General features: G+C 41.3%; 1 protein-coding gene across 6 annotated transcripts in view; it reads right to left on the minus strand.

The window, feature by feature from the left end:
• CUX1 (cut like homeobox 1) overlaps positions 1–18,603 on the minus strand; it is a 280,930-nt gene that overhangs the window by 125,874 nt on the left and 136,453 nt on the right. For all 6 annotated transcript variants that reach the window (XM_063341501.1, XM_063341500.1, XM_063341499.1 and 3 more), the window contains 4 exons: positions 15,463–15,600; positions 11,952–12,075; positions 9,944–10,020; positions 9,069–9,135 (listed from right to left, as the gene is read on the minus strand). In XM_063341501.1, coding sequence (XP_063197571.1) covers positions 9,069–9,135; positions 9,944–10,020; positions 11,952–12,075; positions 15,463–15,600 — 406 coding nt within the window. The remainder of the gene's footprint in view (positions 1–9,068; positions 9,136–9,943; positions 10,021–11,951; positions 12,076–15,462; positions 15,601–18,603) is intronic.

Raw genomic sequence — 18,603 nt, forward strand, 5'->3', positions numbered from 1 at the left:
AGGTCGTCTGTTGTTTTTCTTGGTTTTAGTGTCTGCACCACCCTGCCTCATCCCTTCTGCTCCGCGGGCTGGCCAACATCCTTCTCTTGCCAATCCCTGAATTAGTGCCCTAGCCTGGTTCCTAACTCCTTAGGTTTGGGATTCTTAATTTCTTATTCAAATATGTTATTTTTAAAAAACTTATTCATTGAAACATTTTAAAAAAATTTCATCAAGATAATGAGATTCAATTTCATCACCCCCAGTATTTTCTGTGGCATACGAAACTGCAATCCCACGTGGCATTACTGCCTTTTAATTGAGATCGGAGGATATGTAAATGAGACGATATTTCTTAGGTCCCACTAAGCGACGTCTCCAGGATGATTAGAAGGGGCAGAGCCAGACAGGACATGCTGCTCTGACACCCGCACGCAGCACGGCCAACCTGCACGCTGACCCCCTCCAAGCTGCAGCTGCTTCTCAGAGAAGTCTCCAATTTATGGGAAATGCCACCATTTCTGGGACACTTCACCAGATGGTTCCTGTAAGCATCCTGTGCTCTGTAACTGCCCAAACTGCCACAAGTCTGCAGACCCAAATCCCTTTTTCTCCTGCGAGCAGGGCACGGGGCAGATGCAGAGGGGCAGGCGCCGAGGGCGACTCCTGCACTTGATGCCAACACAGAGGCTTCTCCCCCAGCTCTGCTTCCACCACCGGCATCCAGGGTACGGGATACAATGGAAGTCAAACATTAACACGGGGGTGGGCAGGAGAAATATTTGACAGGAGTTTTAAAGCCCTCACCACGACCTCTATAGCAGTGCACTCACAGGGCTTCATTCTGCAGCCTTTACCCCAAGTAACGTGAGCACTCTGATGTCAACAGTACTAACATAGATAATATAAAACAGAAATAATTTTTATTTTTAAAGCAACCGTGAAGAGGATATCGTCCCTGTTTCTGTTGTAAGCTGTGGCGCCATAGTAATAGTTTAATTCAGGGATGGGACTGGACACATTTAGGTATAGATTCACTGAGGCGCTGACAAACCTGTCTAATGAGGAAAGAGCACTGGGATGTTTTCGCCAAGGCTGTGCCAGATAGAGCCACTGCCAGTGACAGCACACGCCTTCCCCTCTTGGAAGGGGTGAACAGAAAATCAAGTGAAAGCACTGGATGAATATGAAAGCTGTCTGTATGAAACAAGGAGGTACATGGCAGAGCAGGTCCGCCAGCTCTCGCAGCAAATGCGTGGCTTTCCAAAGGGAGAGAAATAAAGGCAGAGGAAAGAGACAGTTTTTTCAGGATGCAGAGTTTTGGTGCTTGGGATCTTACAAAGTTTCCTGAGCTTCCACTCTCGTTCAGGACAGCCGTCTCTTTCCATTACATGTGGGAGCACAGCGCACACTACATGACTCATTTTTTTTGCCTGCACCGTCATCACGTGGGAGTGGGAAAGGCAGCTGGAATCCATCTATAGAGCACAAGGAGAGTTTCAGGTGAAGGCCAGTAAAGCATGGCTAGGCAGGGACAACTCCTGCAGTAACTGCCGGCTTAACTTAGAGCCTGATGGAGAGCTTTGCTTTGTGGCTGGCAACAGGTAACCCTGCATACTGTACAGGGCAGGTCCCGATTGAAAACAGATGAACCATTTGTTTCTGATGATTCAAGGATTTATCCTGATTGCCTTCCCCACAATCCCAGCCCAGCAGAAGCTGTGCTGAAGGAGCCGCGGCAGAACCACGTGCCCTCCTTGCTTTCACAGACAGGACCTCACAAGGAAGTGGTACTGTACCAAAATAACTCTGTCTCTTTGCTACTTTGCATTGAAAAAAACCCGAGACTATTCTAATTTATAGACATACATGAAAGAGCTGCATGAAAACCAAGCTCAGCTGACTGGGATTTGGGGGCACACGGACCTTGTCCGTGCTCGGGGGCAGATGTGCCTTTACAAGAAGGGTGCTCCTTCCCCGTAACTCGCTCCTCCTCTTCCTCACAAAGCCCTCCCAGGCGCCTTACAGGGTTCGGCTGTCACAGATAAAATGAGCTACCACAGCAAGATGGCTCAAAAAATTGGATTGCCCTTTTGTTGGACTCACAGGGAAGGCCAGTTCCTGCAGGCAGGCTGGGACCGCAGAAATGTGCTCGTGGTCCCTCTGCTCAGCAGACTAAGGCAGCTCGCAACAGCCTGAAGAGGTTTGGCTCCAGCAGGAGTAATCACAGAATCATGGAATGGTTGGAAGGGACCTTAAAGATCATCTAGTGCCAAACCCCCTGCCCTGGGCAGGGACACCTCCCACCAGACCAGGTTGCCCCAAGCCCCGTCCAACCTGGCCTTGAACAAGTGAGAGCAGAGAGGGCCGGGACGCTCCTGCCCCTTGTGATTTCGTACAGACCATGCGCCAAGGATGCTGCAGCCTCTCCCATGCGGTTTCATGCCCAGTAAGGAGCCGCGGTGCAGACAGGGTCAGGGTGACCAAGAGCACGGCTGGCACAGTAGCCTAAGCCCCGCTGATGCAGTACTTTGCATTTATTTAAAGATTTCCATCTAAGGATCTCATGTCAACCCAAGGTTACAGATAACAGGGTGATGACTAGAATATGCTGGAATACCCTAAGGCTATTTTTTTCTACTTTGGGTTGTTAAATAACACCAGCTTTTAGGCTATACTAGAAAAAGGAACTCAACAGTCTCACTTGAGGTTAAAAAACAAACAAAAAAACCTCTGAAAGGACCTAGGGCACTTCTGTGCTGTCAAAAAGTTACATTAACTAATTGCAAGCATTACACATCTAACAAAAGAGACAAGACGGCCCGGTTCCAGCACTAACTCCTACAAACTGTAAATGCTCCGTTTATATGGAGTCCTCAGAAATGCACTCTTAGAAATTAAATACAAAAATAAAAATAAAAATCTTTTTGCCAGTTTATGGTTTACGATTCTTGTGTCTGCTTATTTCCAGACTCCAGCCAAGACCAGACTTGTTGGCTTTGAGCATTATACTCACTCCTCGTGCCTCAGTCTCCCTACCCAAAAGTCAAGGCTAATGACAACATTTCAAAGCACACACTCAGTATTTCACAAAGGCGAGTGTTTTACGGTAACACCGTAGTTCTCTCCCCACAGCATACTGTCTTGCAACTTTTCTGGTTTGACTGTAGGCTGAACCAGAAAATTGACAAAAAAGGCTGGTTTGCACATGGGCTTTCAAGTCCTACTTCACACAAGAGCTTTAGATCAAAATAAGAAGCAGATCTCCCAAGTGTTTTCATTCATCTTCATTTCTAGGTTTTTAAGCAAAATATTAATGTTACATAGTGACTTTCAGCCTGTTGAGTTTTGCATAAGGCACAGTTAAAACTTTTAACAAATATGCCAAATTGTAAAATGCAGTCAGAGATTTCTGTAAGATTTAAGACATTCAAGTTTTCTTCCCCCTTTTTTTTTTCTTAAAAAAACCCCTAGTTCTCTGTAACATCTTCCCTGATTTCTCATCCCCCCATTACCACTACTCCTGGGGTTTCACTGATGGCAGCATGACTAGGAAAATTTAATAACAGAGAAAACTGTAAGAGACATGGCCTATGAAGTTCTCCATCTCCTGTTTTTAGGGAAATAATTTTAAATACAGCAATAATTCCAGAGACGAGCAGTTAATGACTCATCAGAAGAACAGGAAATAGGAAACTTTAAGACCTTAAAGGCACAGCAAATAGAAGCTATTTCATGTCATGTACAACACAACCACCCTAACTACAGTATTTCATGCTCAATGGGGGGAAGCAGCATTTGGGACCATCTATCACAGTAATTATGTGATGCTGGAGGGAGCACGACTTTATTTTTTATTCAGTTTGACCCTGAGCACCGTCAAAATGGGAGGCTACAAACATTTGAGAAGTGATATATTGGTACCAGCCAGCACTTAAACAAGAAAGATTTGTTAAAAAAAATTAAAGTAAATAATTCATAGGCCAAATTCAATTCTCACCATATATTGGAAATTATTCCCCTGAAGTCCAAGTTAACTGAGATTTGCCCCAACGTAATAGAAGATTTCACATGAATACTTGAACTCCAATTCTATCACATAACTTTAGGCAGAAATAATTCTTCATGAATTCTCTAAAACTACTGATCCTCTGTTTTCAAGCCCAGTCCTACACTCCCTTCCATGCAGAAAGCCACATCTTCAGAACTTTACTCTGCACTGATGCCTGAAGAACAGGCCTGTTCAATAATGAGTAGGAAGAGGAGCACCCTTCACTCCAAAAACCGCAGGCATCCCCTTCTGTTACTGTATTTTTAGTGTATAATCCATGAAACCTCTTCCTTTCCCCACAAGTGGAGCCTGGAGCGCCTGCGTTCAGGTACCAGGAGGAGCCGTTTCCCTCCCCGCATCCCTCCTGCCTGACACCATCGTCGCCTCTGCCCCAGCACTCCCCATCTGTCACCCACCTCTGACTGCGGGCAGATTACTTGAGGATTTATTTTCAAGCAGGATACAGGGATGAAAATAGGCATTACTTTGTCCTCCCACTCTTCAGCTTCTACCTATTTGTTTCATTACCTTCTTTGACGTTGTCATGATACCGTGCTGTAAGCTCGTTAGGGCAGAGACGGCCTTTGGAAGAGTGCACGGAGCCCACCCCGGGTATCCCCAGCCTCCCTGACTGAGGGTCTATGCAAAAAAAAGGAGCATTAAACACTGATATTGAAATCCTGTGAGTCAAGTTTTTGGATTCAGGCCCTAAAACAATGAAAAATTCTCCTTTATTGTAAAGGAGGGACTGCCAGCTCACAGATCGCACTTTCATCAACCGCGCTCTGTTCATTTCCAGATTTAGTCTTCATTAAAATGCAGTCCAGGATTAAAATAAGTCAGCTGGATCTATACAGTGGGGTTAATTTGCAATATTGCACCAGTGTAGTCTTAATGATGCTACACCAATATGCCCTCCTGTGTCATCCTTAGCTGTGTTGCCAAAAAAATAATAATCAGTCTAATCTATGAAAGGACAACAATTCTCTGCCTTGCATACTGGAAGGCAAACTATTTTTCTGAAAGTTGTAGAAAGTAGTTGTTTTAGGGTGAGCTTCAGTAAATATGGAAACTTCCTTCTCCATTGCATTTTCTACGCATACGCTACTTTTAGAAGAACAAAGAGGCTGCATCTTTCAGAAAGTTGCGTAAGCAAGAGAACTGGCAGCAGAGCTGCTTTAACTGACAACCTTAACCTAAACATTTTTTGCTTTGTGTTGTTTATGAAGGCTTTTTATTGCAGAAGGGGGGGCAGTACCTAAAATCCTCACAAGGCTACTTAACATTTACTGGTGAAAATGTAGCATTTCAGTGAAATTCGATATTTTCTTTCATCAAAGGCAGGGAGCCTCAACCCACATGTTAACAGTAATGTAACAAGCCTACTGTATGTGCTACAACCGAAGATCCTTTTCCAATTAGAATTCATTTAGGTTGGGGGAGAGGAGAGGTCGGAGCAAAGAGGTGGCTCTGGAATTGATCTAAAACTGGAATTCAACCGCTCCGGCCGGGAGCATTAGCCGCTCAGCTGGGAATCCCAAACACTTGCTCAGACTCTGCAGCAAACCAGAAGTGAAAGAGCAACGTTAGCAGGGAGAACAGTCTGTCCCCAGAAAACGGAGGAAACGCATACAAGAATGTTTCTTTTTGTACAGAGGAGGAAGAAAAAAAAAAAATGTCTGTTGCACTAGGAAAAGAAAAACTCGACATTGTTTAATTTTCCTGAAACTCCAGTCTGAGTTTGCTTTTCAGTTCTAGCTCTGATAGAATCTCCAGATCAAACTCATTAGTGCTGGTTAAATCCAGGTTTGCTGACAGAAACGTGTGGGGCAGCAAACAAAATCGGTATCAGGCCTCAAGAGAGAGGATGTGCCTCTTTAATTGAAAAAGGCAGAGTAATCATTCATTTATTTAACCCAGAGATGATTATAATCTGAAAACCTTGAAATCCTCTTACACAACAACTGTTTTGGCAAGCCCCTCTGTGTTCCAACAAATATTAAACTGTGCTTGCCATTTGTCTAAGGAATCTTGTATTAATAAACATGAAGAAGAACACTTTTACCTCCCACACTCAATGACAGAAGAAAACAAAGACCAGCTGTATTCATCAATGGATCCTTGTTCTGCACATAAAGGCTAATTACATTTTACTTCAAGCCTACACATGGAAAACTTTGCTGCTGCCATCTTGTCAAATTCAGCTTCTGATATTCCAGCTGACAGACTGCAATGACTGCACATAATAAACTTCTTTTTTGTCATTAACACCTTCAGTGCCCGGCACGTGGGGTGTCTGCGGGCCGCAGGGGCCGGGGAAGGGCCAGGGCAGCACCTCCGCGCGTTACCTGCTCCCTGGCCGAGGGAACGGCGGATTTTGATAGACTGGGGCCACCCCAGCTGATCTGACTGAAGGTTTTAACTTCAGCCACTGCTCTCATTTGAGGATGCCTTGCTAGCATCACGTTCGGACTGCACCTCTGAACCTCACTTTGCAAGTAGTACTTTGAGCAGGAACCTTTTGAAAAGATAAACAAACAAGCTGACACACTGATTTCCAACTTTAAGATCACAACAACCAGTCGCTAGGACAAAACCCAGACCCTTAATGCTGATACTGGAGACTTCTTACTGTGTATTTCTTTTGCTTCTTTTTTTTTTTGTTGTTTGAAAGATTTTCAAAGTTACAAACAGTTGAAAGACAGCTTTATTCCAAAAATGAAAATCTTAAAAGTACTGTTAGCTTTAAAAAATTGACAATTATCTCTTTTTTCCTGAAGGCACTCCAATTCATCTGCATCAAATAAGCGTCTGTAAAACTAACAATTCTGGCCTAAGATAAAAATCACATGTTTTTAAAACATAAAATTAAAATTGGCAATACAAGTAGCTTTTCAGACTTAGATCAAAAGAGGGTTTCTTTTTAGAAAAGAATCAAACTGTCTTTCACCGTTTTTATTGGTGTTTTTTCAACATTTCTCCCAGCTTTTACAATTAAAATAGATGACTCAATTTCACTGTCTACATTCAGTTCCCTTTTCATGTTTTTCTAGATTTCCATATTGCAAAATTTGGGCTACAAATGCCACAGATGATTGTTGTTATGCAAGAACTATTCCTGCCATAAATATCCAAAACAATGATAAAATATTTCTGCTGTTATTAGGACCTACAAGTTTATTTTCACAGTACATTAGTTTGGGAGATAAAGTACACGCTTAATGTCTGCTCAGGATTCAGCTCTATGATCACTATATTCCAGACCCAGCCTTCGTAATCATTCTGCCACAGAACACAATAAACTTCTTGTTACTGCAGATGCTACTAATTTTATGTAATTCTATATATATTAGCTAAGAATCACATTCGAGATCACATGAAAATATTTCCACACGAATCTCTCTGAAAGAATGAAACCTGTTCGAAAGGCAAACAGTTCAGAGTACATCTTTTGCTCAGTACAAGATAAATTACAGTACTTAGGGAAATATTATTAAAAAAATGAAGCAAACATTCTTCAAATGAAAACATTAAAAAGGTTGAGGGGTTATTAGGTCCAGGGCCTACAACCACTGAGCCCTGATCTCTGACTGTTCCTGCAAAAGCCACTGCAAGACAAAGCAACAGCAACAGAGCTGCCGGCACCAGTTACATGCAGAAAAAAATAAATAAAGGCAATCTGCAGTAATTTAAGGCTCCATCAGAAACATCGTTAGTATGCGTCTCTTAGAGAAGGGTGAAATCAATGAGGGAACAAATATACTTTTGATCACCTTATATGGAACTCAAAGGGAACTGGACTTACAGAGCAAACCCAAAATCTACCTAAAAGATTATCTTGAATGATGTAAAAAGTGTTTCAACTCCAAGTGCTGATTCTTAACTACTATGGCCTGACTTTTGTAAGCTCCAAGTTCCCCATGTACTCAGTGGGGAATCGGATCCTCAGCGCTCGTAGAACTGCATGCTAAGAAATTAAAACTTGTTGCCAATCTGACTGGTTTTGAAAAACCTGTATTATCCAGAGTGCTGTAAGCCATACCAGAAAGCACTTACCTACAGACAAAAATAAGACCACGTCATTCCTGCCATTGAGCCTAGGTTATAGTTTCTCTTGCCCCACCATGAGGACTGCCAGCAGCCTTCCCTTACGCTGCAAGGGTAGGCACAAGGGTTTTCCTCTCTGTTTACCCCATCGCCTGCCTACCTGGAAGAGGAGGGGAAGCTGGGGCTCTGCGGGATGCGGGTGGTGGGCACAGGAAGTCTTCCAACCCTTGCCCTTACAGCAGGCCAGGGACACCCATCTGAAATGGCTTCTTCTTTCCCATCCCATTTCCAGACACAGAAACGACTCCTTGGGCTTAATACTGCTGATCATGAGAATTCCTTCTCATTACTAACTTTCCTTAAACATGAAGGGTTCAAAGAAAAACAGCAGAAGTCTGTCTCTCTCTTGTTGTTTCCTGCACTGATTGTTAATAAAACCAGGGGATAATTGAAAACAGTAGCCATTGAGAAGACAAGGATACATATTTTTGAGACTACCTTCATGTTCTACTTGAAAACAAGAAAAATCTGCCAAAAACATTGCTCTCTGTAATTTGGGGCTGGATTTGACAGTGACGACTGCTACCCCAAAAGCAGAAAGAACCAGGGTGCCTAACAGTGAGAGAGAAATCCTTTACTAAACTAAATTTTCACCAAGACCGGAAGATCACAGTAAACATCTTATTTCTGAAATTGCCCTATTTCTAAATAAAATATAAGAGACACATAGCGCAAGCAATACATAGTAGATGGCAGCACCTGAGAATGAAACCAGGAATACAGCAGCATGTGTGCCAGGAAAAGTGTTTTGTTGGGTGGAAGAAAATATGAAAACTAATAATCTCTCTATAGGAGGCCAAATTATGACCATGTTTTCCAACAAATTTGGACTCCTGCTCTTCCATCTCGTCTGTCTCCAACAGACAGATGCAAAACAAAAAAGCAGCGATACCCTGAAGGAAGACATAGAAAGAAAACAGTGAAATCTTACTTTGCAGTAGTTTCTTCATCGTATTTTGTTTTCAGATCAAATAGTTCTGTTCTGGTTTTTTCCAAGGCTAAAAGGCATAAACATGAAGCATTACAGCACTGTAACAACAGCGAAAAGCAAAAAAGATTACTCCTTTTTCTTTTATTCAGCCATAAATAAAGCTATACACCTCCTGATGAAAAATTCTTTGCTTTATCCTTCTACCTAGGCAAAGCATGATGACTTAGAAAAAACATAACTTTTGATTTTTCATGATTTCTTATTTCTTTTATATTGCAAAGATTTCCACTTTTTGCCTAATAAAGCTAGACATCATTAATTTCTTATTAAACTGGCTAAACTGCTTATTCATTTGAAATATTTACTGCAGTAATTCAGGGAATAAAATTTCTTGTGTTCTCATAGTGAACGAAACCAAATGTGTCCAGACCTGGAATCTGTAAGTATGCAGAGTGGAAAATTCATGGCAAGCAAGTCACAGCAACAGGCAAGACACACTGGTGGAAACTGGGTTCACACTGAACCCAGACCACTACATGTATTTATCCTAGTTCAGAAACACGTGAAACCAGAGCAAAACGCAACGCGGATGAAAAGTTCTATGGCCTGCTGTAATTGCAGCGATGCTCTGATGCTGTACGTGCTTCACGCTCGGCTTTGCTCACTGTATTTACCAATAGACTGGCTGCAACACCAGCGCTGACACAAGGCGTGAAGCCCAAAAGCAGCTCCGATTCACAAAGCACATCCAAGCTCTGCTGGATCTCTCCGCGCTTGCAAGAGCTGGTTCACACACAGTCCTGATACACAGAATGATCTCTCTCCTCTCACCTCCAGCCCCATCATTGCTATAGGTCAGAATAGCGGTGCCAAACCTGTTTGCAAAGCTTGAACTTTGTGTTCGGCTTCTTCCAGCTTCGAGGCTGTCGACATCTGTGTCTCCTGCAATTTTCTGTAAAGGGAAGAGGTGAGAACAGAGCTCGTGTCACGTTAAACAACTTCTTTGTATTTTGCAAATTTGGAAGATAGAGTGATTAAATGTCTCAACTGTAACCAGACAAGTGACAACACCACACAGACTACAAGGTGCTTCAGTGGGACCCGTAAATCATGTCACATTGCCATACTGTTCATACTTTGCAGTCCCACTTATTAAAATTTTAACAGTGTAGCCACCTCATAACATAAGCTGTGAACATTATACAAGAGTTGACTGCTATATAAATGACAACTTTAGTGGAAGGTTTTCTTGAGCATAATTTGTTTTGGAAATGTCACACGCATTAAGAAAATTGTCACCAAGCACCCTCTGTTGTACAAAGTTAGTACAAGAAGAATGATACATTTCCATTTCACTGTCATAATGAAGAAATTTGTTGCCATAACTGATATACTGAATAGATGCGGCAGCTGTTTCATCATAGCTGTAATGGATGCCAAATGCAGCAATATTATTAGCTACTCTTTACAAAAACACGCGTATTTCAAAACAAATCTCACATTGATATTTTCCATATAACATGAGCAAACCTTTAACATGCTCACATTTCTCTATGTCCGCAGGCAATATTTTCTTGTTTGTGTCAGTCATACACGTTTTAACATCATCTGGCCATACAGTCGCTACGCTCTTTGCTAAAGGCTACAGGAGTTATAAGACTCATCTTTGAAAGGGAGTTGCTCCAACATCTCCCAGGAGTTGCTGCTTTTTGCGACATTGCTTTTAAGATATTCTGCAGATTTCAGAATTGTGAAACAGCTTATGAAACTACCAGCATCCTACTTGCACCCCATAGGGTGCACTAATTCATTCTCCAACACTGCTGACCAGGTTAATAACTATTTATAGCAAGAAAGACGCGTCAGTTCCCTTCATACCACACTATATACTTTGAGAATTCAAAATCTCTCTTATACACGCTTTTATTTGCATTCCACGACCTGCCATTTTATTTTATTTTTAAGCATATCTAAATTGCACTTGTTAAAGCCACAGCTCACCTGCTACTTATCAAAAAGTAACCATGGATATAGACAAATTAAAAAAAGCTTTGCATTCACCAGTAGATTCCTCCCACTCAGACTTGAATTTAAACAACCAACCCACCAACTAAAAAGCTCACGTAAACTGAAGGGCTTCCACACTAAGCTGAACATATTACAGCTTCAGAGTCACTGCTCCATGGGAGAAATAAATTCTCAAGGCAGGGAAAGAACTCCCTCGGTCTTGTCCTGCCTGATTTGTCTGCCCACTAACCTACAGGATTCAGACATTCCCTGCTCATTCGCAAAAGATTAGAAACGCACCCAAGATGCTTCCAAAAATCAATAATAAATAATTAAATTCTTCTTAACATTGATACGTGGGAATATGCAAACCTTTCCAGGACAGTTCAGGAACACATCCCCTCTCTCAGACGTTACCACGGGAGCAGGGGTGATGCATCTTTTACCCAGGCTCTCGAGTACAGTGTTTCATCTTAAACAGCTCAGGGTTGTACAGACTGTACAACGGTGCTGTGACACACAAAGCGGACACAGCAGACTGAATTACACTGTCAGCTAATGGAGAAAGATTAGTGTCACAAAGGACAATACAGCTAGTGAAGAATAAAAGCAGGTTTGCACCCTTCTGAACATGACACCTCCCCACACAACACTACCGCGAAGAAACAATCTGTCCTTGTTTTCCTTCCACACTTTCACGATTGTTTTTCTGTGCAAAGTTGAGTATCAAATGATTCCGTGTCAAACACATAAATCACCAGAATCGCTCAATATATGAGCTGTCTCAGCCCACTGCAGAGAGAGTCCTGGCTGGGAAGATTAAACAGAAAAACACATCTCTCCTCCTCTACAATACCTACAGACGCACACACTCACCTCTCCTTCTCCGCAAAATCATTTTGTAACTTTTGTTCTTTTTCAAGGGCTATATTCTCCGCTTGGTTCTTCAGGGTCTGTTCATATTCTCGGATTTTCTCTTTAAGTGCTTTTATTGTAACCTCTACAGAAAAAACAATAGGGGAAGAATGAGTTTACACAGCTCCACGTGGTTCCACAACACAAGGCTTTCTTTACCCTGTAGGCTCAGTGTGTTTTAAACTTTAGCTCTTCAACTCTGACACAAAATCAATGGATATGAGTCCCTTTGGAGACCTTTTACTCCCTAAATGTTAAATTGAACTTTAAGTGTTTAGGTTGAGAAGGATCAATGGAGTTTGCTGGAAAGCAGAGTGAAGAAGGTTCCTCTAACATGACTTTAAAAAGGAAGAAAAAAAAAAATCAATTGTAAAATATAATATCACCTTGTTGACTAGTCTCAAATTAGCTCGCTGCGGAGTGGAGATTAATAAAGTCCCAGTGTAGGTTTAAGTGTGCATTTACACACAGGACAGATAATTCACGTAACCGTGCTCATGTAAAAAGAGGCAGTTTTACTACGGTTCATGCACAGATGCAATCTAACACTAATTGAACACATATCTGGGATACAGCTACGTTCTGCTTCACAACTGATGAAAAATACGGCAGTTAAGATTTAACTGCTGTATTAACAGTAGATCCGATCCAACAGACGCATATTCCAGTTGCTCTAACTGCCTTGTCATCCACACTGGGTTTTACGCACAAGCATTAACTATTAGAACTTTCTGAGCGCGCTTGTAGCCTTTCCAGGGAATTTGCAGAAATCCTTCTCTCCGATAAAGACGGCATCTTGCATTTACTGTGCCCGGTAATGGACGGGCGAAGATGCATAAACCCACCGAGCGACGGGGCAGCCTCTGACGGACAGCATCTTGCTACGTGTCCTGATCCCTTCCCACGTGAAAGTCCTTTGATCCCACCCCCAGGAAAGGACGGAATCCTTATAGGGCTCCAAAGAGGAAAAGCAGGACATTCACCAGAGTATGCTTTGTAACAATAATGGAATTTGGAAAAAGCGTGAGACTGCCAGAAGTCTCGCAGCTCCCAATACATTTCAACGTACTTACGCAGAGATGCGGTGGTTTAAAGACATAAGCTTATTAACAGATGTCATTAACAGTGCTTTTAGGAAAAAACACCTTTGGACATAAAAAGTTTCTCATTCTGCAGAAACGTTGTAGAAAGACAAACTCTACTATGAAAAGTAAAGCCTATGGATTTGGGGGAAAAAATCCCAATAATATCACACAAAATCATGCACAATCCTTTTGAAGTCTAGACTTTTAGACTTCGAGAACTGTAAAGCCAGACAGCAGATAGCTGGTGACAAGCTCTGGGAATTACCCCCGAGGCAGCCTGGGTCACTGCGACCACAAAAAAGCGGGGGGAAGAGGGGTAAAAATGACTGCCAGCAAAGCAGCTACTTTTGAATGAAGGAGCGGGGTTTTGCTAGCCGTGCAAAAATCAGATGAGGCTCATTACTGAGTAATAGGCTGTGAAAAGGACACGTCACTTTCTTTTTTTCTTTTTTTTTTTTTTTCTTTTTAAGCAAAGGAAAATTCTTCTTCCAGGTCCGGGAAGTAATAGAAATTCTGATCTTTTCCTGAATAAGCAAAGGATGCTCCTTCACACAGACAAAAGGATGCTTGTTCATACGTACAAAGGATGTACTCTTTGTACTGGAGACATCTTCTTTGCTCCAGGTATTTTCAGACATAAATCTGCAAAAGTGGTCAGGTATATGGAGAAAAATAATCTCATGGAAATGCATATAGCTGCATCTTGACAAAGTCTGAATGTTTCATTTTCAGAGGAGCCTAAACTACAGAAATGAATGCAAGAAGTGCATAAATATGGGAAAAAATTAGAACTTTGTAACAAAATCTGGTTTTACCTTTAGGCACCTAACAATAGGTGTGTTGGACAAGCACACTTTACTCCTCCACATTGCTCGAAGAACTAAGTGCCTGACTGTTCAGGTCAGCTAAAGCTTGTTAGCTACTGCCATTTATACCAGTTTTGGAAGAAGTTCTTACAGGCACTGTGTAGCTCATACACAGCCCTCCAAACAAAGAGATTAACTGATCAAAGCACCCTCAGCTACCAACAGGCTTTTCCCTGGATATCTTATTAATCCTGGTTTGAAATAGAGTGAAAAACTATTGCACTGGAGTGAAAAACAAGGCAAAGACTACAGTGGCAAAACTGAAAGGAAGTTAGCGCACACCAGGGAAAATAAAAAACGCCAATTTATCAATGGTTGCAGCAAAAAAGCCTCTGGAAGTCGAGATCTCCTCCACTCTCTGGGATGAACCCGTGTCATGGCTGGATGGACAGGACACACAGCCTCAGGAAAACTCTGCACAGTGAACTGCCATTATTCTACATTTCCAGCAAAAATCGTGTCGGGCACAGAGCACTACAGCTCCCACGTGACACCTTCTGTAGTCCAGCCTGAATCCTTGCACACTGCTACCTGTCCTCTCCATAGGTCACACCCTCTGTGTTAAAACAAAACATACAACTACATATATGCTCCTGCTGAAAATGAGATGTAACAACCAACTTAGTTGCTATTGTAGTTTTCTAATGTTACCCACTTGGGTGCAACAGTTCCATAGTATAAAAAAAAAAAAAATAAAGCTCCCAAACACTCAGAAAATTTACCTTTCCACCAAACCAGAACTGAGTATTAAACATGGAAATGAGAAGTCCCATGTATAGGCAAGGAGGTGTACAACTGAGGAAATTTTGTTTCCTGGTGCTGGAAACTTTCTTCTGAATCAAAAGAAAATTCAGACAGTCTTAAAGACAACAAGCTTTAAATCTCATTCAGATTTCCATGTATTTTCATGTACTTTGGTCTCATTAAAACTTACTTAAATAATTAAATAGTATTAGTTTGCATTTACATTGCTCTATGGATAGTCGCTAGAGTAAATATAAAGTACGTATGCTGAACTTACTCCAGTAACACATTTCAGATTTAGACAAGGGAAAACAGAGTACAGAAAAAGTTCCATTCTGTACAGATTTGTATGTGTGTATAAAATCCTGGATTTGTGTGTGTGTCTGTGTAAAACATACATACTACACGCACTCACACATAGATTCAGCTTGATGTCAGCTGTAGCACCATCTCTCATAAAACGTCTACGTATAACTTCAGTCAGGGGGGCAATTTCCAGGTAGCGCTGAAAGCTACAACCGAATATGCAGAAGAACAGCTCCAGTCTCTGACTTGGTGCTACAGAAGATGAAACTTTTAAAGAAACGCAAAGAGCCTACCCAAAGTCATGCCTATACATCTAAATACAGAAGTGGCTACAATAGACTATTATACTTTCTTTATTGAATTTCAGTACTACTACCAACCCCACCTGTAAGAAATAAAACAGAATTTAATCCCATTCTTGAAATTTCAGTACACATTAAAAGCCGATAAACAAATACGTTTGCAACCTACCCTGATTTTTCACCTCAGCAAATTCTTTATTGTATTCCTCTAGAGTTTCCCTAAGTTTCTGGTTCTCTGTTTCAATATCGTGCATACGTTGAACCTTCAGCTGAAGCTGCTGTCCTAAATCCAAGGCTGGAACCGGATCTGAAAAAGAAACAGTAAAATAAAATGTAAGACAACAGGAACGCTTCTGCGACTCACACAGTACAGAGCACGTGTCCTTTTTTCTATATTAATACCCATTTGAAGTGCCAGTAGGGCCCTACTTTGAGTTATTATTCCTGTTATGTTCCTCACCTCGTATCCCGCAAACTTCAAAAAATAGAGATACTTCACTGTATCTATGTCACCCGTTAGGCTGGGGTGTGCCGCCTTCATCCCGGCGTTGTTCCACAGGGCAGTGCCCCTGGCTGCAGTCAGTCACGACAGGAAGGCATGTGAGAGTCTTGAGTTTCAAATTTTTGCTTGCAAATTGAGAATTTGAGGGTAAAAAACAATCAAACTGCACATCTCCCTGACAGCTTGCGTCCCTCACATACCTCTGCTTCTGCGGCAGTGAATTTCTGAAGCCAGCTGTGCCCTCCTGCAGAGCTGAGCTCAAAAGGTTACTGGAGATCTGAGCGATACTTTTTCTAATTGACAGATCAATAATAGTCAGAAATACTATGCGGATGTAATTAATTCTATGAACCTTGCTTTTTGTGGCTCTTGTTCCATCTTCTTACACTACTAATCAAATAGAAATGATTTTGAGTGTCCTCTCGGCACTAATTCTCTGACGTTGGTCCCCTTCTGCTAAAGAGAGTCCTCATCACGCACCTGACGCGTGCACGCGTGATTTATTCTGGGACTTCTTCCCAGTCAGAACAGGAAAACACTGGAGTCCGATGGACTTATAAAAGATTATTGAATACATTTCTGTTATGGGCGCCAGCATCTCTTGTGAAACGGCTGCAAAGATTTAGTCTCCTGTTGAGGAATGCTAAACACCAAACTCAGTGGATCAACAACAGTATATATTAGGGAGTTCACTTAATTTTCAACCACCAGAGCCATTAATTTTTCAGACCACCCTCAGTCTCTGGAAACACATAATAAGTCTATTGTACCTCTGTTAACACATTAAGCATGAGCCTGTGTGTTTTTTCAATATGCCAGCGTTGTTTCATAGTTTATAAAAGAATAGTACTGGGTTATGTTGAGCTCAGAGACACCGTAAGTAGCAGCCTGCTGCATTTTGTTACTTCGGTTCTTCAACAGCTTATGGCATTACCCTGTTCATAATACAAAATCTAGGTTGCTTGTCATCTGTTCTCTGCACATACATACTTTATGACTACATAGCTTTTTCATTTATGCTTTTTAGGCCAAATGCTTTTCGTTATTATTATCTGTATTAAAATATTTATAATAAATCAAACTTAAAATGTTATTGTGGCAGAGACAGGGGGTACAGGTAAGGAATTAAATATAAAGTTTAAGTCACAGCAGTAGCACAAGTTAAAGGCCCGGCAATATTTATGTATGGTCCAATTAAGGCACGGGCTGTCACAACATCACCCTTCTCCCATGTAGGTCTGACGACCTTTATGGGGAATGGCCGTTTTGTCGCACTTTTGCAGCTCAGCATTTCTCCCAAAGAGGTAGCCCAGGACATTCATCTGCTGAACATAAAGAAAGGCTGGATTGTCTCAATCTATCTGTGTCTTAAATTGTTACAGGAACCGCAAAACGTATCAGGCAGGCATCTTAAGCTCCAGCTATGAGATTGCTATAAAAGTGTTAAAATGCCACAATGAAAGAAACTGAACTTTACAAAATTGTGGGTGCATTTTTAACATGCCCATTGTAAAAAGCCAGGACACCCACAAGAGGTATTTTCCTCCAAATACACAGGGCTTTTTATATTTAAATCAGCAAAGAATTAAAAGACAAAAATAACATGGGCATTACAAAGTGAATAATGACTAAACCTTTAGTCAAATTTGCGATCCCTGAGAAGCTTTATGTACAAAATGAAAATGCTTGCAATCTCATAATTATTCATCAGGACATGTATATTTAATTTAGCTCTATTAAAGGTTAATGTTCAAGTAGCAAAACAGTGGCAGAACAAACAAAATGTATAAACAGTCTCTGTGCATTAAACTTCAAACTTTGCTAGAGCCTATTTGAAGGACTCATGGCCTGCAGCCACTAAATACTGCTTAAGGACACGTAAAAATACCCGTGGCTGAAGCACCTCTTGGACTTACATTTTATAAACTGCATTAAAGAAAACTAATCACTGCATGACAGTAAAATGACCAAGATGTTTTCGGCAGAGGAACAAACACTTCATTTCTCATGGCAAGCCCCAACATGTTCTTTAATCCCAAAAACCCTAAAACACTGTGATTTCTGAAGTATTTATGAACACCAATTTATCTGAAACAGGTATAAATTATATATATATATATATATATGACTTTATATAAAGTCAGAACCACTTTTTTCTTACCTGAGTGGAGTGGATTTAAAAATAAACAAAACCAGTCTCCTTTTCCCAACATGTGCATGCATGAAAAAGCATACCTTTTTATATTAACCAGACTTACAAAGTATGTTTCATGTCATTTAACAGGAGGTCACTGAATTTTTAAACAAGCAATGGACCAAAACTTTCGATTCATTACACAAACAACAGGCATACGCATTTCAAAAAAATCAAGTGGCACTAGTTTATGGAGAAAGCAAAGAAGGAAATGCCCTTTCTATAATCTGTAAAAGAGAAAAATCATCTCACTTAACAGTTAAATGTGGAAAACTCGTCGCAAATTATTCTCTTGGTTTGAATCACCTCTACCTTCCAAACGTTCAAAATCCCTGCTAGGCACAAGATAAATAAGAAATGAGAAAACTGGTAAAAGGAATCTGATCATCCAGAGCTTGAAAAAGTGTTTCGCAAGATCATTATTGCCAAAGAGTAAACTGAAGTGTCTATTTTTATATTAAATTCGGTATACTTTTTTCTTCCTATTCTCTTCTGCTTTCCTAATCCACTTGTTGCATCCCGTGCCCATAAAGAAGCCCTTTGCATCACGTGTTTGTTCACAGCCCACCACGTCTAGATCCAATCTCTGATAAGGCTTCCTCCACGCTCCCATG

This window comes from Chroicocephalus ridibundus, chromosome 7 (assembly GCF_963924245.1).
Source record: "Chroicocephalus ridibundus chromosome 7, bChrRid1.1, whole genome shotgun sequence".
Classification (NCBI taxonomy): domain Eukaryota; kingdom Metazoa; phylum Chordata; class Aves; order Charadriiformes; family Laridae; genus Chroicocephalus; species Chroicocephalus ridibundus.